General features: G+C 48.2%; 1 protein-coding gene across 1 annotated transcript in view; it reads left to right on the top strand.

Annotated features, from left to right (window-relative positions):
• LOC139757118 (uncharacterized) overlaps positions 1-24,069 on the top strand; it is a 257,712-nt gene that overhangs the window by 5,776 nt on the left and 227,867 nt on the right. The window contains exons 2-4 of the mRNA XM_071677215.1: positions 13,724-13,939; positions 18,336-18,599; positions 22,753-22,917. Of these exons, the coding sequence (XP_071533316.1) occupies positions 13,724-13,939; positions 18,336-18,599; positions 22,753-22,917 (645 nt within the window). The remainder of the gene's footprint in view (positions 1-13,723; positions 13,940-18,335; positions 18,600-22,752; positions 22,918-24,069) is intronic.

Genomic DNA, 24,069 nt, shown 5'->3' with positions numbered 1-24,069 from the left:
AGGAGTGGGGCATCAACCAGACCTACACATACACCAGCGAACAGGAGTGGGGCATCAACCAGACCTACACATACAGACATACACCATAATGTTTAAAAGCTCTAAGTTCATCATAACTCCAGGAGTAATGGTTGTAGGTTATGAAGGTCATTCATAGAGTTGTTAATTGTTGTTGTGAGTTGTTATAATGCTGTTGTAGAGGCGAGTGGAAGGCAGACTGAATGTCCACGTCATGTTGCAGACTAAAAGCCATCATGGGCCGGCCGAGGATCGGACCCGCTGGGTTCGAATCTCCATCATGGCGGTCGGCCTACACCAACCATTACAAAAAAAGCTTTTTATACGCGTGACAGTAGTTCCCGCGCTCGTATCGCGTGACGAGAGTGTAACTGCAAAGTTACGAAGATGGATATACGACGACTCCTTAACCAATAGATGCACAACGCTTCTGCCAACACATCCAAGTTCCCCGAAGGACATGTCCTTTCACCCCAGCTGTTCGCCATTCCAGCATCTGACATAGACGCAGACGCGAGCCACAGTGTCATATGCTTCGCAGGTAATGGGAAAACACGTATGGAAACCTCATCACCCAACAACAGAGGCTTGTGGTAAACTATGGCCACAGAAGGTAACGTCAAGCATACAGATAACGTTGAGGACATAGGTACAAAGAGGCCAAGACTCGAACGAGGAACCTCCCACTGTAGGAGACGCGCTCGAAGTTTTCAAAAACCCACAGTTCACCCAGGCATGAACGAGAGATCGTCTGCCAGATGAAGTGAGGGATCAAGACCAGGAACTCGAGAAGTCGTACGATAACCTGGAAGAGAGAAAAGTCGTGAGTGAGATAGAAATAAACCCAAATTACCTTCGTTTACGAAACGCAAAGTTGAGACTACCATATCCGCTCGCGCACTACGAACAAGTGGGCGCATATGTACGTACGACTGCCAGTAGGTGAGTATCAAAAAAGCAATATAATTTGATATTCAATGTACCCAAAAAAAAAAATACATTTGAAATAAAAGGAAATAGATAATCATTTGAAGCAGTCTTACCCCCACATGTTATGTACAACAGACCTCACCACCTCTCCAGGGGACTTGGAGGGGGCCATACACTGCACTGTGCCCTGTTCACAAACTCATGGAACTCTGTCTCTATAGAGAAATGCAAAAACACCACTAGCAGGAGGCACTGATGATCACCCCTGGACATCATCTTGATGACACTTTATACTGACCCACGTCGCCCCAGACCTCGAAGTAGGGAAGGCAAGCAATCAGTACAAGTGCCACTGACATGGCGACATTGTGGAGTTCTTCAAGCGAATCTTAAACTGTAAATGGACCGACTTTATGGAATCAAATAGCTTATCTAACCCAGGGTAACGTGACGCCAGGACAAGGACGCGAAGATTATACATCTTTCAGCTCCTGGATCATTACGATGGAACTCTGAAGACACGGACGAACATAGAAAATGCTGATGTGATCTGTACGAACTTCGTTAAAGCCTTTGGTGTGTTGTGTGTGTGTGTGTCTGGTGGCACGGCTCACAGAGTGCGTCGGATGGGAGGGACAAGAAAAATTAAGATATATGGACGAACAGCTATTTTACTAACAGACCACAAAACGATGTTGTGAACCAAGCTACATATTTCCATCTGCCTACACGGTATGGAAGTGGAAAACAATTTAGAAAGTATAGCACCTAATACCGGACACACAGACGCCATCATAGCATGCGTGAGCGGTGTGAAAGACCTCAGAGTAACAATACCTGACGACCTTACTTCCAGTAAATACGACGAGGCAACAGTTACCACTTACAAGAAGGCGGTAGGCTGGATCCTGCGGATCTTCGAGACAAAAGAGGAAAAGCTGATGAAGGGGCTGTCGTCAAAGCGCTCATGCTCTCACGACTAGAATATTGCGAAAATTGCAGTGTTAGGAAGTGTACAGAGATATTTCACAACCCATGTAGACTCAGTCAAGAAACTGTACCACTGCTAACGATTGAAGCCACTGAGGCTGTGTTCTCCATTAAGCAGAGAGGGCTGCTGTGTTACACTCTACACTAAGAGAAACATAGATGGCGCAGTTCCCAAGCTACGCTCAACCATTCCTCCCAGCTGACATGACAGGACACGGATACAGTAAATTCCTGCTACAGGAATGAAAAGGAATAAAGAAAACCAGAGAAAAAGCTCACTAAACATATGGGGCTCAAGACTGTACGTACATCACAACAGCCTGCACCACCAGAATCACTTTAGGCCGTACTGTGAGGGGGAAACCTACGAAGTCCCAGCATGAGTATCCACAAAGTATAACAGACCAGCGAGGCCATGGGAGCTATGGAGGCCTGCAGACCGCAACGTCCAACAACCTACTCGTCCATTTAGCTATTTCAGTAGTTGTCGAGGTATCTGATGTGGTCTGGCCCTGATGTATGGTCCTCGTGTCTGACCCTCGTGTCTGGCCGTGGTCTATGGTCCTGTTATCTGACCCTCGTGTCTGGCCCTGATGTATGGTCCTCGTGTCTGGCCGTGGTCTATGGTCCTGTTATCTGACCCTCGTGTCTAGCCTGATGTATGGTCCTCGTGTCTGACCCTCGTGTCTGCGTGGTCTATGGTCCTGTTATCTGACCCTCGTGTCTGGCCCTGGGACTCGAACTTATGTGGACTAGGACCCCGTGTCTGGCCTCAGCAACATTCACCGCCACACCACAGAGGTGTACAGGTGGAATGTATCTATTCCTTATCCGCTGACTGCTGTGGGCGCCATCGTAGAATGGACAGCTATTATCAATGAACAGTGTGTACACAGCCAAGGGAGGACTCGATAGTTTTCGTCATAAGACTTGGAAGGGGAGAGGGGGTTGCTCGTCTCCCTATGTGGAGCAAGGGAGAGTAGCGTACCGAGGAGAGTACCTTAAGACGATGTCAGAACGCAGCATGATCACTGGTGGTGAGAGTGGGAGAGAGGCACTCAGCACTCTCACACTGGGTAGCTTATGTCACACACTCTCTCTCTCTGTGAAGGCAGTACGCCAAGTCTGTGTAAGAAGGTGCTTGTGAATACGGTGCTCTCTCTCTCTCTCTCTCTCTCTCTCTCTCTCTCTCTCTCTCTCTCTCTCTCTCTCTCTCTCTCTCTCTCTCTCTCTCTCTCTCTCTCTCTCTCTCTCTCTCTCTCAATGAGTTGTCCGTGATTGCCGTTTATATCCAGTAAAAAGCCATCTGCACACTGGACTGCTGGGCCATTTGAGGGGATGAGCCGAGCTTGTAATGTTCATAGATTTCTTGTTCGTGATTAACATCAGTACAGAACTGTACTGCCGACCTAATGTGAGGAGAGAGTGTGGCACAGTGTGTGTGTGTGTGTGTGTGTGTGTGTGTGTGTTGTAGCAGACACCGGAGCTGGGAGAGGGGTAACACAGACGAGGCAGACTGCTCGACACAGACAAAGTCATCTACCTCGACCTTAGCAAGGTCTACCTCGGACACAGCAAGGTCTTCCTCGGACCCAGCAAGGTCTACCTCGGACCCAGCAAGGCCTACCTCGGACACAGCAAGGTCTACCTCGACCTTAGCAAGGTCTACCTCGGACACAGCAAGGTCTACCTCGGACACAGCAAGGTCTACCTCGACCTTAGCAAGGTCTACCTCGGACACAGCAAGGTCTTCCTCGGACACAGCAAGGTCTACCTCGGACCCACAAGGTCTTCCTCTTACTCAGTACTGGCTCACTACTTGTTGTAGCGTTGACATCACCAACATCCCCGAGACCAGGATGACAGACACTGACACCAGGGAGTGGAGGCTGGCAGACACTGACACCAGGGAGTGGAGGCTGGCAGACACTGACACCAGGGAGTGGAGGCTGGCAGACACTGACACCAGGGAGTGGAGGCTGGCAGACACTGACACCAGGGAGTGGAGGCTGGCAGACACTGACACCAGGGAGTGGAGGCTGGCAGACACTGACACCAGGGAGTGGAGGCTGGCAGACACTGACACCCGGGAGGGGAGGCTGGCAGACACTGACACCAGGGAGTGGAGGCTGGCAGACACTGACACCAGGGAGTGGTGGCTGGCAGACACTGACACCAGGGAGTGGAGGATGACAGACACTGACACCAGGGAGTGGAGGCTGGCAGACACTGACACCAGGGAGTGGAGGCTGGCAGACACTGACACCAGGGAGTGGAGGCTGGCAGACACTGACACCAGGGAGTGGAGGCTGGCAGACACTGACACCAGGGAGTGGAGGCTGGCAGACACTGACACCAGGGAGTGGAGGCTGGCAGACACTGACACCAGGGAGTGGAGGCTGGCAGACACTGACACCAGGGAGTGGAGGCTGGCAGACACTGACACCAGGGAGTGGAGGCTGGCAGACACTGACACCAGGGAGTGGAGGCTGGCAGACACTGACACCAGGGAGTGGAGGCTGGCAGACACTGACACCAGGGAGTGGAGGCTGGCAGACACTGACACCAGGGAGTGGAGGCTGGCAGACACTGACACCAAGGGAGTGGAGGCTGGCAGACACTGACACCAGGGAGTGGTGGCTGGCAGACACTGACACCAGGGAGTGGTGGCTGGCAGACACTGACACCAGGGAGTGGAGGCTGGCAGACACTGACACCAGGGAGTGGAAGGCTGGCAGACACTGACACCAGGGAGTGGAGGCTGGCAGACACTGACACCAGGGAGTGGAGGCTGGCAGACACTGACACCAGGGAGTGGAGGCTGGCAGACACTGACACCAGGGAGTGGAGGCTGGCAGACACTGACACCAGGGAGTGGAGGCTGGCAGACACTGACACCAGGGAGTGGAGGCTGGCAGACACTGACACCAGGGAGTGGAGGCTGGCAGACACTGACACCAGGGAGTGGAGGCTGGCAGACACTGACACCAGGGAGTGGAGGCTGGCAGACACTGACACCAAGGAGTGGAGGCTGGCAGACACTGACACCAGGGAGTGGTGGCTGGCAGACACTGACACCAGGGAGTGGTGGCTGGCAGACACTGACACCAGGGAGTGGAGGCTGGCAGACACTGACACCAGGGAGTGGAGGCTGGCAGACACTGACACCAGGGAGTGGAGGCTGGCAGACACTGACACCAGGGAGTGGAGGCTGGCAGACACTGACACCAGGGAGTGGAGGCTGGCAGACACTGACACCAGGGAGTGGAGGTTGACAGACGTTGTAACGCAATATCAAAGACACCTGAACACGAAGGATGAAGACTTGAGAAAAGACTGTGCACGTTCCTGAAGAGTGTGTTCTCCTACGACACGCTCCTCCTTATGGCTTATCCAAAGAAGGAAAGATAAAGGCATTATCGTTTATCCGTTATGCCATTAGTGTGCATACGACGGTCACAAGAGAAAATGGAGTCATCATTATTGACCTCCTTATTTCCCCCAGTGCTTCAGAAACACTGTGGCAAAACGCGTACAGTCTTCTGTAATCAGTTCCATGAAGTACCTAGGAAAAGATACTGAATCGCGTGGTCGCCCAGTGTCTTCCATCGCGCCTCCCGTCTCTCTGACGTGCCCTTGATCCCCGACACAGTAGGAGACCCCTCCTCCAGCCGGCTATGCCCACTGCAGTGGATGTGGTGAGCCCTCCGTCTCCTGCCGTGCATACCCGTCCCAGACACTGGGAGGTGGACGCTCAACACGCCCTCCCCAACCGACCTTGTTCTCCTGTGGCAATAAGACGTTGTTCATCACCCTTCCCCCCGCCACTTGACCTGACCTTACTGGTGTGTGGCGAGGCACATGAGTGGCTGGAAATCACTTGGATGGTCTTTTGTTTCAGTGTGCGCCACGTAACGGTGCGCAGCTCCATGTTGAAGTGGTCCACTATCCGTCATGCCTTCGTCAAAGGCGAAATAATCTGAGTGACAGGAAATGTATGGGATTTTCAAATTCATTCAAGGTCAAATTACGAAGGAAATGTGGCTTACTGAAATGTCCGATATACATGGCTGAATATATAGTATATATGAATAATCTTTACACACACACACACGCACACACACACACACACACATGCATATATATATATATATATATATATATATATATATATATATATATATATATATATATATATATATATATATATATACATATATATATATATATATATATATATATATATATATATATATATATATATATATATATATATATATATATATATATATATATATATTGGGAGGTAAGTTTGAATGGAGAAAAGCTGGAGGAAGTAAAGTGTTTTAGATATCTGGGAGTGGATCTGGCAGCGGATGGAACCATGGATCATAGGGTGGGGGAGGGGGCGAAAATCCTGGGAGCCTTGAAGAATGTGTGGAAGTCGAGAACATTATCTCGGAAAGCAAAAATGGGTATGTTCCAACAATTTTGTATGGTTGCGAGGCGTGGGCTATGGATAGAGTTGTGCGCAGGAGGGTGGATGTGCTGGAAATGAGATGTTTGAGGACAATGTGTGGTGTGAGGTGGTTTGATCGAGTAAGTAACGTAAGGGTAAGAGAGATGTGTGGAAGTAAAAAGAGCGTGGTTGAGAGAGCAGAAAGGGTGTTTTGAAATGGTTTGAGCACATGGAGAGAATGAGTGAGGAAAGATTGACCAAGAGGATATATGTGTCGGAGGTGGAGGGAACGAGGAGAAGTGGGAGACCAAATTGGAGGTGGAAAGATGGAGTGAAAAAGATTTTGTGTGATCGGGGCCTGAACATGCAGGAGGGTGAAAGGAGGGCAAGGAATAGTGAATTGGATCGATGTGGTATACCGGGGTTGACGTGCTGTCAGTGGATTGAATCAGGGCATGTGAAGCGTCTGGGGTAAACCATGGAAAGCTGTGTAGGTATGTATATTTGCGTGTGTGGACGTGTGTATGTACATGTGTATGGGGATGGGTTGTGCCATTTCTTTCGTCTGTTTCCTTGCGCTACCTCGCAAACGCGGGAGACAGCGACAAAGCAAAAAAAAAAATATATATATATATATATATTCTTAGCGCTACCTCGCTAACGCGGGAAATGGCGAATAGTTTAAAAGAAAAGAAAAAAAAAAAAAAAATATATATATATATATATATATATATATATATATATATATATATATATATATATATATATATATATATATATTCCCTGGGGATAGGGGAGAAAGAATACTTCCCACGTATTCCCTGCGTGTCGTAGAAGGCGACTAAAAGGGAAGGGAGCGGGGGGCTGGAAATCCTCCCCTCTCGTTTTTTTTTTTTTTCAATTTTCCAAAAGAAGGAACAGAGAAGAGGGCCAGGTGAGGATATTCCCTCAAAGGCCCAGTCCTCTGTTCTTAACGCTACCTCGCTATCGCGGGAAATAGCGAATAGTATGAAAAAAAAAAAAAAAAATATATATATATATATATATATATATATATATATATATATATATATATATATATATATATATATATATATATGTTAAGAACATGAGGATAGAGGACAAAGAGGATATATGCATCAGAAGTGGAGGGAACTAATATGGGAAATGACAAATATATATGAAATAAAATATATGTGGTTTGATTGACTAAGTGATGAGAGGGTGAAAGATATGTGTGGTAATAGGGAGAATGGTTGAGAGAGCAGAAGTGGCTTTGTTGAAGTGATTTGGACTCGTGAGGATGAGTAAGGAGGATTGACAGAGAGGATGTGCGTGTCGGGGATGGGGGGAACGAGGAGAGGTGGGAGACCGGGTTGGAGGGGGAAAGATGGAGTGAGGGGGATTTTGAGTGATCGGGGCCTGAACGTGCAGGAGGGTGAGGGGCGTGCGGGGAATGGAGTGGGTTGGAGCGATGTGGTGTACTGGGGTCGACGTGGTGTCGGTGGGTTGAGCCGGGGCATGTGGGGCGTTTGGGGTGAACCATGGAAAGTTCTGTGGGGCCTGGATGTGGAAAGGGAGCTGTGGTTTCGGTGCATTATTACATGACAGCTAGAGACTGAGTGTGAACGAATAGGGCCTTTGTTGTCTTTTCCTAGCACTACCTCACACACATGAGGGGGAAGGATGTTGTTATTCCATGTGTGGCGGGGTGGCGATGGGAATGAATAAAGGCAGACAGTATGAATTATGTACATGGGTATATATGTATATGTCTGTGTGTGTATATATATGTATACGTTGAGATGTATAGGTATGTATATGTGGTGTGTGTGGACGTGTATGTATGTGAATGTGTATGTGGGTGGGTTGGGCCATTCTTTCGTCTGTTTCCTTGCGCTGCCTCGCTGGCGCGGGAGACGGCGACAAAGCAAAATGAATAAATAGATAAATATATATAGGGGAGAAAGAATACTTCCCACGTATTCCCTGCATGTCGTAGAAGGCGACTAAAAGGGAAGGGAGCGGGGGGCTGGAAATCCTCCCCTCTCATTTTTTTTTAAATTTTCCAAAAGAAGGAACAGAGAAGGGGGCCATATGAGGATATTCCCTCAAAGTCCCAGTCCTCTGTTCTTAACGCTACCTCGCTAATGCGGGAAATGGCGAATAGTATAAAAAAAAAGTATATATATATATATTCTATTTGATTTTATATGTAGATTACAGATAGATGTAACCAGTATATCCTTGACTCCCAGCTCATCATATTATTCTAGATATTACACTACTCTCTATTTCAGCGCCTCTGCAATTTTAAGATTATTCCATTGATTTTATAATTCGTGTGTACGTATGTTATATTAGGTAAATTATGATATATATATATATATATATATATATATATATATATATATATATATATATATATATATATATATATATATATATATCGTATGTGTGCATTAAAGTATTAATGTGTGTGTATGTGAGTGCGTGTGTGTTTGTGTGTGTGTGTGTGTGTTTGTGTGTGTCACAGGCTTTCTGAGAAAACCTTTTGAAATAGTTTACGGAAATGAGGACATGATATATGCTGCCATTTGACCTGCATACATATATGTGTGCCCGTAATAGCAACACACCCAATGTGGCCACTACAGAGGATACCAGCATTAATATTGTCACCGACCGAAGGCACTGAACAAAATACTTGAGTTGGCCTTAGAATATGACATTTTCTTCAACGTAAGAATCTTGAACTCTGGCGTGACTGGAACGTAGAGATTTATATCCTACCCCAAAGCACAGAGAGGAGAGCCTAAGTGACTGACTATGTTTAGAGATGTGTCTATGATCTGCGACCTCTGGAGGACACAGCGAAGAAAAGGCTCGGGTGTGCGAAGACGTAGGGATGTATATTGAGAAACTGCAGAAGGAGAGAAGCCAGAGTAATGGCGAGTGTGTGTGTGTATGTGTTCGATGTTAATTCTTCTTTCCTGACTTAGTCAACACAAGACACAGAGGTGAAGATAGTGGCGAGCTAGGAAAGGCTCTGTGGCGGTTAGGTCAAGTTATCAGAATATCTGAACTGCTGGAATGGACCAAACATCTGAACTGCTGGAACGGACCATACATCTGAACTGCTGGAACGGACCAAACATCTGAACTGCTGGAACGGACCAAACATCTGAACTGCTGGAACGGACCAAACATCTGAACTGCTGGAACGGACTAAATATCTGAACTGCTGGAACGGACTAAATATCTGAACTGCTGGAACGGACCAAACATCTGAACTGCTGGAACGGACCAAATATCTGAACTGCTGGAACGGACCAAACATCTGAACTGCTGGAACGGACTAAATATCTGAACTGCTGGAACGGACCAAACATCTGAACTGCTGGAACGGACTAAATATCTGAACTGCTGGAACGGACCAAACATCTGAACTGCTGGAACGGACTAAATATCTGAACTGCTGGAACGGACCAAACATCTGAACTGCTGGAACGGACTAAATATCTGAACTGCTGGAACGGACCAAACATCTGAGCTGCCGGAACGGACCAAACACCTTTCAACCAGTCGTCATTGGAACTGTAACATCCAAATGCAGTTCTTGTGTTGGAACGGTAGACTGAGGAGAACATGAAACTGGAACTCAGTGAAAAGCACATGTCTTCCTGACAACAGTACAGGGGAGATATCTTCCTGACAACAGTACAGGGGAGATATCTTCCTGACAACAGTACTAGGGAGATATCTTCCTGACAACAGTACAGGGGAGATAACTTCCTGACAACAGTACAAGGGAGATAACTTCCTGACAACAGTACAGGGGAGATATCTTCCTGACAACAGTACAGGGGAGATAACTTCCTGACAACAGTACAGGGGAGATATCTTCCTGACAACAGTACAAGGGAGATATCTTCCTGACAACAGTACAGGGGAGATATCTTCCTGACAACAGTACAGGGGAGATATCTTCCTGACAACAGTACAGGGGAGATAACTTCCTGACAACAGTACAGGGGAGATAACTTCCTGACAACAGTACAGGGGAGATATCTTCCTGACAACAGTACAGGGGAGATATCTTCCTGACAACAGTACTAGGGAGACACCCTCCTGACAACAGTACTAGGGAGACACCCTCCTGACAACAGTACTAGGGAGACACCTTCCTGACAACAGTACTAGGGAGACACCCTCCTGACAACAGTACTAGGGAAACACCCTCCTGACAACAGTACTAGGGAGACACCCTCCTGACAACAGTACTAGGGAGACACCCTCCTGACAACAGTACTATGGAGATACCTTCCTGACAACAGTACTAGGGAGACTCCCTCCTGACAACAGTACTAGGGAGACACCTTCCTGACAACAGTACTAGGGAGACACCCTCCTGACAACAGTACTAGGGAGACACCTTCCTGACAACAGTACTAGGGAGACTCCCTCCTGACAACAGTACTAGGGAGACACCCTCCTGACAACAGTACTAGGGAGACACCCTCCTGACAACAGTACTAGGGAGACACCCTCCTGACAACAGTACTATGGAGATACCTTCCTGACAACAGTACTAGGGAGACACCCTCCTGACAACAGTACTAGGGAGACACCCTCCTGACAACAGTACTAGGGAGAACACCCTCTGACAACAGTACTAGGGAAGACACCCCTCCTGACAAACAGTCCTAGGGAGACACCCTCCTGACAACAGTACTAGGGAGACACCCTCCTGACAACCAGTACTAGGGACCGATTACCGTACTGACAACAGTACTAGGGAGGACACCCCTGCAACAGTACTAGAAAACACCCTCCTGACAACAGTACTATGGAGATACCTTCCTGACAACAGTGACTAGGGAGACACCCTCCTGACAACAGTACTATGGAGATACTTCCTGACAACAGTACTAGGGAGATCCCTCCTGACAAACAGTATAGGGAGACACCCTCCTGACAACAGTACTAGGGAGACACCCTCCTGGACAACAGTACTAGGAGACACCCTCCTGACAACAAGTACTAGCGGAAAACACCCTCCGACACCAGTATTAGGGAGACACATCTCTTGACACATTATAGGGAGGACACCCCTCTGACAACAGTACTATGGAGATCCTTCCTGACAACAGTATCTAGGGAGGATCCTCCTGACAACAGTACTAGGGGAGATCACCTTCCTGACAACAGTACTAGGGGAGACTCCTTCCTGACAACAGTACTAGGGAGACATCTCCTGACAACAGTACTAGGGAGACACCCTCCTGACAACAGTACTAGGGAGACACCCTCCTGACAACAGTACTAGGGAGATACCTTCCTGACAACAGTACTAGGGAGACACCCTCCTGACAACAGTACTAGGGAGACACCCTCCTGACAACAGTACTAGGGAGACACCTTCCTGACAACAGTACTAGGGAGACACCCTCCTGACAACAGTACTAGGGAGATACCTCCTGACAACAGTACTAGGGAGACACCCTCCTGACAACAGTACTAGGGAGATACCTTCCTGACAACAGTACTAGGGAGACGCCCTCCTGACAACTGTACTAGGGCGATACCTTCCTGACAACAGTACTAGGGAGACTCCCTCCTGACAACAGTACTAGGGAGATACCTTCCTGACAACAGTACTAGGGAGACGCCCTCCTGACAACAGTACTAGGGAGACACCCTCCTGACAACAGTACTAGGGAGACACCCTCCTGACAACAGTACTAGGGAGACTCCCTCCTGACAACAGTACTAGGGAGACACCCTCCTGACAACAGTACTAGGGAGACACCCTCCTGACAACAGTACTAGGGAGACACCCTCCTGACAACAGTACTAGGGAGACACCCTCCTGACAACAGTACTAGGGAGACTCCCTCCTGACAACAGTACTAGGGAGACACCCTCCTGACAACAGTACTAGGGAGACTCCCTCCTGACAACAGTACTAGGGAGACACCCTCCTGACAACAGTACTAGGGAGACACCCTCCTGACAACAGTACTAGGGAGACTCCCTCCTGACAACAGTACTAGGGAGACACCCTCCTGACAACAGTACTAGGGAGACACCCTCCTGACAACAGTACTATGGAGATACCTTCCTGACAACAGTACTAGGGAGACACCCTCCTGACAACAGTACTAGGGAGACACCCTCCTGACAACAGTACTAGGGAGACACCCTCCTGACAACAGTACTAGGGAGACACCCTCCTGACAACAGTACTAGGGAGATACCTACTGACAACAGTACTAGGGAGACACCCTCCTGACAACAGTACTAGGGAGACACCCTCCTGACAACAGTACTAGGGAGACACCCTCCTGACAACAGTACTAGGGAGACTCCCTCCTGACAACAGTACTAGGGAGATATCTTCCTGACAACAGTACTAGGGAGATACCTTCCTGACAACAGTACTAGGGAGACACCCTCCTGACAACAGTACTAGGGAGACACCCTCCTGACAACAGTACTAGGGAGACACCCTCCTGACAACAGTACTAGGGAGACACCCTCCTGACAACAGTACTAGGGAGACTCCCTCCTGACAACAGTACTAGGGAGACACCCTCCTGACAACAGTACTAGGGAGACACCCTCCTGACAACAGTACTAGGGAGACTCCTTCCTGACAACAGTACTAGGGAAACATCCTCCTGACAACAGTACTAGGGAGACACCCTCCTGACAACAGTACTAGGGAGACACCCTCCTGACAACAGTACTAGGGAGATACCTTCGTAACAAGAATAAGGATTAAGGAGAAGGATATATACATACCAGGGGCTTATGACTCGAAATTCTTTTCACTTCTATTCAAGCACTGCCTTGTGGGGTTTCTGGCTGGGTCGCCCCACTCCAGGTGGGCCACACAACATCTGACCGGCAGAGACCTACAGCAGTAAACAGTCTGCTTGATCAAGCTCTCACTAACGAAATTGTGTGGCTCCACTCTAAGGGTGGAACCGCCGTAGGGGACTGTGTGTGTGTGTGGGGAGAGAGAGAGAGAGAGAGAGAGAGAGAGAGAGAGAGAGAGAGAGAGAGAGAGAGAGAGAGAGAGAAACAGAGAGACAGAGAGAGAGAGAGAGGTTATGAAGGCACAGGGCCAGGGTAAGGGTGAGTGAGAGGTGCCCCTTGTGTAAGGGTGAGTGAGAGGTGCCCCTTGTGTAAGGGTGAGTGAGAGGTGCCCCTTGTGTAAGGGTGAGTGAGAGGTGCCCCTTGTGTAAGGGTGAGTGAGAGGTGCCCCTTGTGTAAGGGTGAGTGAGAGGTGCCCCTGTATAAGCCTCTGGTCTCCGGCAGGCGCTGCGGAACGGGCTGGAGACGACGCCGTCGCCCTCGTCGTCGCTGAGCGAGAGCCTGGACCTGTACCCCGACTCCCCACACACGCACCCCGTGCACCCCGCCTTCAGCCAGCTCTCCCCGCAGGACTACCGCCCCAGGGCCTCCTCCAACGCCTCCTCCTGCGGCAGACTCTCGCCCATCCCAGCGATAGAGTCCGACATGCACGACTCACAGGTAAGACATGAGATGTGAACCCTCCCTGGCCCCTCATGGTGTGAGGGACGGGGTTTGTGGCCCCTCCTGGACCCTCCCTGACCCTTCACTGTATGAGGGACGGGGTCTGTGGCCACTCCTTGTCCCTCTCTGACCCCTTACTGTGTGAGACATGGAGTTTAGGGCCACTCCTGGACCCTCCCTGACCCTTCATTGTATAAGGGACGGGGTCTGTGGCCACTCCTGGACCCTCCCTGACCCCTCACTGTATGAGGGACGGGGTCTGTGGCCACTCCTGGTCTCTCCCTGACCCTCATTGTCTAAGGGACGGGGTTTGTGGCCACTCCTGGTCCCTCCCTGGCCCTCATTATGTGAGGAACTGGGTCTGTGGCCACTCCTGGACCCTCCCTGACCCCTCACTGTGTGAGGGACGGGGTCTGTGGCCACTCCTGGACCCTCCCTGACCCCTCACTGTGTGAGGGACGGGGTCTGTGGCCATTCCTAAACCTTCCCTGGCCCTCATTATGTGAAGGACTGTCATACACCACCACACCCGAGCAATTGTCATACACTACCACGCCCTAGTGACTGTCATACACTACCACACGCCAGCACCTGTCATACACTACCACGCCCTAGTGACTGTCATACACTACCACGCCCTAGTGATTGTCATACACTACCACGCCCTAGTGATTGACATACACTACCACGCCCTAGTGACTGTCATACACTACCACGCCCTAGTGACTGTCATACACTACCACGCCTTAGTGACTGTCATACATTAACATTACCCACCAATTCTCACACACAGGTGACAGAAGAACCATGTGTTTGTATTTCGTGCAAGATATGTGTGACAGAACATTTCAAATGCAGGTTGATGCAAAGGTAAAATCCCCTGGCGCTACACAGACAAGTGAATTAAGGGGCGCAATTACCATAGCCAGAGAGCAGTATTCCAGAATCCATACCCCCACATCTCTTCTCCATTTTTCAATTCGCTGCCATCGCATTTTGGCCCTGCTAGATCCTTAATAGTTAAGTCTACCCATGAATGCCACTGAACACATAAGTGACTTGCCTAACCATCGCACTTAGCGCCCTGGTAATATAATGCAAATGACTTAAGACCAACATGATTGATGTTGTCACAACAGCGTATATATATATATATATTCTTGGTTATGTACACACGGCAAAAAAAGTATCTTCACGGTTAATTCCGTCAAATTTCGGTAAGGTCAATACGACTCGTGTTGTCTCGGTAGGGTTGGCAAGCCTGAATGTGTGACAGGTTTCGTAATAGTTACGGGAGTCCCATTATATAGTTATTTACATCGAAATATGAAATTAGGTTATATATACAAATTTGGGCTATAGATAAGGCTGTGCGGAGGAGGAGGGTGGATATGTTGGAAATGAGATGTTTGAGGACAATGTGTGGTGTGAGGTGGTTTGATCGAGTAAGTAATGAAGGGTAAGAGAGATGTGTGGTAATAAAAAGAGTGTGGTTGAGAGAGCAGAAGAGGATGTATTGAAATAGTTTGGACATATTAAGAGAATGAGTGAGGAAGATTGACGAAGAGGATATATGTGTCAGAAATAGAGGGAACAAGGAGAACGAGGATACAATATTGGAAATAGAAGGATGAAGGGGAAAAAATTTTGAGCGATCGGTGCCTGCACATGCAGGAGGGTGAAAGGCGTGCACAGTATAGAGTGAACTAGAACAATATGGTATACCGGGGTCGACGTGTTGTCAGTGGACTAAACCAGGGCATGTGAAGCGTCTGGGGTAAACCGTGGAAAGGTCTGTGGTGCTTGGTTGTGGATAGACAGCTATAGTTTCGGTGCATTACACATGGCAGCTGGAGAATAGATTATGAACGAATGCAGGCTTTCCTCGTCTGCTCTTGGCGCTACCTCGCAGACGCGGGAAAATGCTATCAAGTTTGAAAGAAAGAAAAGACGATACAAATATAACATTTATTATGGCAAATGATTGAAAATGTCGATAGTGATCGATATATTAAGATATGAAAAGCGAGGCTGTCAGTGTGAGGCCAGAACAAGGGAGAAATCTCAAAATTCCTTCGTCCATGATGTCATATTGTTTCACACACAAAATATTAAGATACTTTTTTGACCGTGTGTACATTCTTGTTGTTATTGCCCTCTGTCCAAAGACAGACTGTCATGGCCACAGGCTAATTTAGACTTACTTGTTGCTATAGTTAGGTATGTGATGTAAGAGTAAATAAGAATGGCTAGATATTGCTTAGATATTGCAGCTCTGTTTCCAAGTGAAGCTCCCACCCTTCTCCACAACTCCTGTGTATACATGGGTGGCATCTCAACCCCTGTATTTATCTGCAGTTTGAGAGTTTATATGTCTTGTTTGCCTGTTGTATACATGACAGTTATACATATGGTTATGTTCTAACTCCTCTCAGTCACTCCCATGAAGGATACATGATACCTGCAGTACGTTTTCTGTTCTTGTCTGGATGTATTAGGCCAGTCGTCCTTTTGAAGTTATGCCAAAATAGATTACGTTAGAAACTCAGTTGTATTAAGTAATCACGAAAACTGGTCAATATTTTTTCCCTGATTACCTGATTTTTTTTTTTTTGATAAAGTTTCTTATGTAATTTATTCAATCATTTTCATGGTTGATATGACCCCAAATGTAATCTATTCAATATATTTTTCCCTGATTACTTAATACCTTTTAAGTCCCTAATGCAATCTATTCAATGTTTTTTCCCTGCTTACCTCATGCTTTATGTCCCAAATGTAATTTATTCTATAATAATTTTTTCCTGATTATATAATAATTCCTGAGTCCACAATGTAATCTATTCAATAATTCTCTTTATTAACTAATACCTTATAAGTCCTTAATGTAATCTGTACAATAATTTTCCTGATTATCTAATACTCTATAAGTCTCTGATGTAATATATTCAATAGTTTTCATAATTACCTAATACTTTAATACTCTTTAATGTAATGTATTCAGTCATTTTTTTGATTACATAATTCTTTATTAGTCCCTAATGTAATCTATTCAATAATTTTCCTGAATATTCAGTGCCATATAAATCCCTAACGTAATTTATTCTATAATTTTTCCTGATTACGTAGTACTTTATAAGTCCCTAATGTAACCTGTTCGACAAATTTCCAAATTACTTAATACCTTTTAAGTACCGGGCGTTATCTATTCAATAATTTCTCCTGATTATCTATCATAAATGTCTTTTCCATACCCTTTTTTTCGTGATTACATTAAAAGTCTGTAATATAAAGTAATCACCAGGCAGGAAAGGTCAAGTAAGAATTGTGGTCACCGAGAGACGGTGGGTCAGGGGTCATGAAAAGGGGGTCGGGGGAGGACCTGAGTCATATGTGTCACGTGAGCACAAAGGTCAGGTCATGTTCAGGTCACGACCCTGTACATGTTGACGATAATTGTTTGGATTTTGGATGGATCTCCCTTGCTGTACATGGCACAACTTATGTGAAAATTACTATTGAAACTGATGATGCACATGTTCGTCTGCAACTGAACAAAATACAATTTTTTTCAAGAATTGTTGCAGCCAGTAAGGCGAGCAAGGTCTCGCGTGTGCCAAAACAGGGCGCTGGAGTCTTGCCCAAGTGTAGCACTATGATGACGCCGCTTCAGTTGTAGAGGCAGGGTCTTCTGCCCCTGTGTCCCAAGTCGACTTTATTACAACCCTTGCAGGAGACCTGATAAACACAACCATTGGAATTTTCAGACGATTCTCTTTTTTTTTTTTTATTTCAAGAGCAAGTTTACCACTATATTGCTGTTCTTACATGCTATGTTCATATAGATATTCTGGACCTTACCTCGCTGACGCGGGAAATGGCAAATATATATATATATATATATATATATATATATATATATATATATATATATATATATATATATATATATATACAAAGCTTAAGGCAGGTACCCAGTTTATCGACTGGTCCCTAAAGGAGGATGAACATCTAGGGTGAACTGTGGACAGAACAGACTGTGCCACGACTGGGGTTCGAACCTCGGCGGCCTCGACCCTAGGTACATGCGTCTCGATCAGCAACCGTGACCCCCCCACCACCACCACGTTCAGAGACCTGCTGGCTGTGCACACTGTCCATGATCATGGCTCGGTATTTCTGAAGCCCATCTCCCGATCTTGATCCATACATTATGTCGTCTTACGTTCACAGACGTACGCACGCACGGGTCATCCTTACGTTGAGTCGTACCGATGCTACGACGCGCGTCGTAACGGGAAAGGAGAATGATAATTTCGTAATTAATGAACGCAGACGAATGAGACAGACTCTTCCTTCCCCTGCAATGAAACATGTTTCCCTCCTTCTTCAGGTACCGCCCATGTCCCCGGGTATAGGTGGGTGGGGCGGGGAGTACTGGCCCCACCACGCCCACGCCCACCCTCACGCCCACGACCGCTACGCTGACCAGCTGGTGGACTCTATGGGCGAAGGCCTCAAGCTGGGCCCAGACTCCTGGGGCGGCCCAGCCCGCCCACCCAACCCACAGGACTGTATGAAGCTCTCCCAGCTCTCCCCACACGGACCTCCCCTCAATGGTTACGTTCCCCATCATCACCCCAGTCATCATCCACAGGTAACTCCCCACACATCATCACCCCAGTCATCATCCACAGGTAACTCCCCACACATCATCACCCCAGTCATCATCCACAGGTAACTCCCCACACATCATCACCCCAGTCATCATCCACAGGTAACTCCCCACACATCATCACCCCAGTCATCATCCACAGGTAACTCCCCACACATCATCACCCCAGTCATCATCCACAGGTAACTCCCCACACATCATCACCCCAGTCATCATCCACAGGTAACTCCCCACACATCATCACCCCAGTCATCATCCACAGGTAACTCCCCACACATCATCACCCCAGTCATCATCCACAGGTAACTCCCCACACATCACCATCAGCTCCCCATGGTTCATCATCATCATCATCATTATCATCATCTCCCCCATGGTTCATTTCATGATTCATCCTCATATATATATATATATATATATATATATATATATATATATATATATATATATATATATATATATATATATGTTTGAAATAACCGTATTATTGTATCTTTTTTAACAATGTTTGCAATATTTGTCTTTGTATCAGGGAGATAAACTTCCTTTTTGGTTATGCTAGTGTTAGGTTAGTGTACGAGTGAGCGTGACATTGAAGGTGAAGTGATAGTGAGGGTTGTAGTGAGAGGCACCCTAGTACACTGCAGGAGTAGCCTCAATCACACGCTCACTTTCATCCACTCTCACTCATGTTATGGTTCATTATGTGCCAAGATTTTTAACTCGGAGAATAGATGGGTTATTATTAAGTGCCTCTGTACCTCTCGCCTAGGCAGGTGTAGGGGAAGCAGGTGTGAACCTTCCCCATTAGGCAGGTGTATTACCTCCCCACAGTATAGGTGTAGAGCAGGCAGATGTGGGGTCGTCAAGGTGGGGTGTATATAGTTGGTTGTAGACAGCAGCCCCAGCCGCCCCAGGGAAGTACAACCCTCCTGACGTAGGAGTGTTGAAGTGATGGCCGGGACCATCGTACACCTGGGTCCTTATTTTCCTCCTTATTCAAAACGAACCTTCCAACCTCATCTCCATATTATCTTCTTGCATGCCAAGTTCACTTGTCCTGCTCGTCTCTGCTTCATGTTTCCGCATTCTTTCCCTTCTCTTTCCCTTGTATCGTAATACACAGAGTTCCCCAAGCTTCTTACTCCCATGTTCCCGGCATCTTGGGACGTAACGATTCTGTGAGGTCCCACCTGACTCTGTTGCCAACGAGAAGGGAAGACAGAGACAGTAGCAACTCCAGTCCCTCCCCTTAACCCTGGCCCTTCTAATAGACCTGACTCCTTCTTTTTCCAATCACTTCGCCAACATTTGTAGTCTTGATACTTACTTACTCTCCTCAGTACCTGTCCTTCTCTGACTTTTCTTGGAGACTCGATTGTTCAGTGACGATTTTTCGCATTCACGAGTCCACTCGTTCTGGAAGCCAGGAATCGTCGAACTCTAACATCATGAGCTATGTTCCCCCTCCCCTCGTGGACTGCTCTTACCGCCCCCCCTGGTTCACCACGAACTCCCTGTCTTTCGTCGTCTACCTGTCATCCTATCGCCAGGTCTTCTTGACATCTCATCTTCCACATTGGAGGGGATTTTAACACCACAGGGAATGGATGAAATCCTACCCACACAGATTAGTCGGAGGGGGTTGAAGCCCTTCCAGTCTTAATGATCTGGAGCAAATTATCAATCCCCTCCCCCATACTCATATTCCAGAATGTCACGACCGCTCTTCCAGCATTCCAGATCTGTATTTCTCTTTCCAATTCTTCAAGCTACATTTGCACAATCTCGCCTCCTAGTAGCTCATCATCTGGCCCCGTGTATAATACACCTAACATCATACTAGATACGACAATTATTTTCTCGTTTTCCTTAACGTCGTTCGTCTCTTATGAATGTACAGCAAAGGTTTTTGTTACTGGATCACAGCCATGTCAACCGCTGTTTCTCCAAAACCAACCCGTCCACCAGTCTACTGTGAGGGCATTCGGCCAAGGGAATACTGTCTTCCTCTGACTGGTATTACACTTTCGTCTTCTTACGTCGTTGCGAATATGTTGGTCGTGAGGCGAAGCGTTCCTTCATGCAAAGGAGGTGTGACGACCTCTCCTCTTCCTTCGGTGATAGGTCTTTCAGGTCTTTAGCCAGTGGTATCTTTAACAACCCCAGTGGTATACTATCTATCCGTCGCTTATCCACTCTGGTGATACTATATCAGTATCTGCTTACGACAAAGCAACTCATTCTGGTTCTCCCGTCTCCACTAACTCTGGGCGGCCTCAATCATTCCCTAACTTCCTGATGCACTTCTTCCTCATCTTATGTCCCTTTCGATATCTCCTCCTACGTTCCAGGGAGTCCTTCTCTCTCTCGACATGAGCAAGGCGTGCGAAGCAGGTGGCATCCACCTTCTTGTTTCGAAGAGGCCTGGTGTCCTCCAGTGGCTCCCTCATTTACTCGTCTTAAAAACCCCAAACTTCCCCCACCTCTTGGGGGACATGCTTTAGTACACCCTGTCCCAAAGACAGACGACCCTTCTGACTCTTCCAGCCAGACAAAGGCGACCGTTCTGACCCTTCCAGCAATCGTTTTGTCGTTCGAACTTCTACTATCTCCAGTGTTCGAAACTTCTCGACTCCCCGTAGCTTTCAAAAGTTTGGAATCAGCTTGGTTTTTGCAAGGCGAGAGATCCACTGGTTTGATTCTACCGTCTTCGTCATATTAATATTTTTTATGTCCTCTGAGAGACTGGAGAAACGTATGTAGTGATCTAATATAGCGAAGGCTTCTCACAGGATGAGGCATCGGCGTCTCGACTCGAAGTCTATCTCAGGTTTTCATGCCTTCATTCTTCTTCTCTCTCATCGTGTTGCCCGTCTGTTTCCGCCGATGTTGGCGGATCAGCCTCTCCTTATCAGAAGCAGTGTTCCTCAAGGTTCTATCCTGTCTCCTTCGCTCTTCCTTCCCTTTCACAGTGACCACGTCTTCAGAGGATAACCCAGTACGCTCACACACAAGACCCAACACTGCACTCCCCTTTTTTCCCAACCCGTTTTACCTTCTCTTGGCCGATCTGTCCAACCCGTTTTACCTTCTCTTGGTCGATCTGTGTCTCATATCGCCACAAATACCTCCATAAACTAACATTTGGCCTGAATTCTGTAGTGGGTAGATGCAACCACATCAAGTCTAATGCTGTAAAAATCCAGTTTCTTAATATCTTTCACTAGACGCCCCTGCCAGCTTTCCCCGTCTCCTGTAATGGTTTACCAAGCATGGCAGACATATTTTGTATCGCCGTAACATTCAACTTACTAACACCTTATTACACGCGGAGTTAAGTCTGCCTTAAAGACATTTTTCCCTTCCGAGCTGATCCTTTGGGTCACAGTCATTCCCACTTACAAGCTCTTCCAATCTGCCCTCAGAACGTGACCCACATGCCCCTGTGCTACAGTGCTCTGTCTCTCTGCCTCTTGTATACATACCTCCGGTTTCTACTCTAGAGAACTGGCTGCTCGTGTGTCTTCGCCGTGAGCTGAACCAAAGTGAAATTCGGCGTCACGTGTTTAGTGAGGCTTTTGGTAACGTAAGGATGGGTGGCTGTAACGTGTGTGTTTCTCTCCCTACGTCGCAAGGCTTGAACTAGTTTGCCATTTCTTGCGGAACAATTCGATCATTTCTTTTTTCCTCTTTTTTGTTTGTCTGTCAGTCAAGTTCTTATATATTCTAACTTCTGGGCCGTGGCGACGACTTACAGGTGTAGGACAGGCAGATGTAGGAACTCTCCAGTAGGCAGGTGTAGGCCCTCCCCACTAGGCAGGTGTAGGACAGGCAGGTGAGGACCCTAGCCACTAGGCAGGTGTAGGACAGGCAGGTGAGGACCTTAGCCACTAGGCAGATGTAGGACAGGCAGGTGAGGACCCTAGCCACTAGGCAGGTGTAGGACAGGCAGGTGAGGACCTTAGCCACTAGGCAGATGTAGGACAGGCAGGTGAGGACCCTAGCCACTAGGCAGATGTAGGACAGGCAGGTGAGGACCCTAGCCACTAGGCAGGTGTAGGGCAGGCAGGTGAGGACCCTGGCCACTAGGCAGGTGAGGACCCCGGTCACTAACAACTCTCTCCTCCTCCAGGGTTTCAGCACCTTCGAAGACTTCCATCGCTTCGGGCCGCACAACCCTCACGGGACGCCGTTCCCTCACCCGCCCACACCCCATCCTCCCACACCACACCAGGACAAGATGGCCACGCCCACACGCCCACACCCGCATAATAACTACTCAATGACAAATCTGCAGGTAGGGGAAGGTGCTTGTTGCTGTGGCATAGTGTGTGAGTGTGGCCCGCCCTCAGTGTAGGGTGAGGAGGGAGCGCTCCTAGTGTATGTATGGCCCGCCCTCCAGTGTAGGGTGAGGAGGGAGCGCTCCTAGTGTATGTATGGCTCGCCCTCCAGTGTAGGGCTGAGGAGGGAGGCTCCTAGTGTATGTATGGCCCGCCCTCCAGTGTAGGGTGAGGAGGGAGCGCTCCTAGTGTATGTATGGCCCGCCCTCCAGTGTAGGGTGAGGAGGGAGCGCTCCTAGTGTATGTATGGCTCGCCCTCCAGTGTAGGGCTGAGGAGGGAGGCTCCTAGTGTATGTATGGCCCGCCCTCCAGTGTAGGGTGAGGAGGGAGCGCTCCTAGTGTATGTATGGCCCGCCCTCCAGTGTAGGGTGAGGAGGGAGCGCTCCTAGTGTATGTATGGCCCGCCCTCCAGTGTAGGGTGAGGAGGGAGCGCTCCTAGTGTATGTATGGCTCGCCCTTCAGTGTAGGGCTGAGGAGGGAGGCTCCTAGTGTATGTATGGCCCGCCCTCCAGTGTAGGGTGAGGAGGGAGCGCTCCTAGTGTATGTATGGCCCGCCCTCCAGTGTAGGGTGAGGAGGGAGCGCTCCTAGTGTATGTATGGCTCGCCCTCCAGTGTAGGGCTGAGGAGGGAGGCTCCTAGTGTATGTATGGCCCGCCCTCCAGTGTAGGGTGAGGAGGGAGCGCTCCTAGTGTATGTATGGCCCGCCCTCCAGTGTAGGGTGAGGAGGGAGCGCTCCTAGTGTATGTATAGCTCGCCCTCCAGTGTAGGGTGAGGAGGGAGCGCTCCTAGTGTATGTATAGCTCGCCCTCCAGTGTAGGGCTGAGGAGGGAGCGCTCCTAGTGTATGTATAGCTCGCCCTCCAGTGTAGGGGTGAAGAGGGAGGCTCGTAGTGTATGTATAGCTCGCCCTCCAGTGTAGGGCTGAGGAGGGAGCGCTCCTAGTGTATGTATAGCTCGCTCTCCAGTGTAGGGCTGGGAAGGGAGGCTCCTAGTGTATGTATAGCTCGCCCTCCAGTGTAGGGCTGAGGAGGGAGCGCTCCTAGTGTATGTATAGCTCGCTCTCCAGTGTAGGGCTGGGAAGGGAGGCTCCTAGTGTATGTATAGCTTGCC

This window comes from Panulirus ornatus, chromosome 24, assembly GCF_036320965.1.
Source record: "Panulirus ornatus isolate Po-2019 chromosome 24, ASM3632096v1, whole genome shotgun sequence".
NCBI classification, from domain to species: Eukaryota; Metazoa; Arthropoda; class Malacostraca; order Decapoda; family Palinuridae; genus Panulirus; species Panulirus ornatus.
The sequence above is the reverse complement of the archived record's forward strand: the minus strand, read 5'-3'. Positions and strand labels throughout refer to the sequence as shown.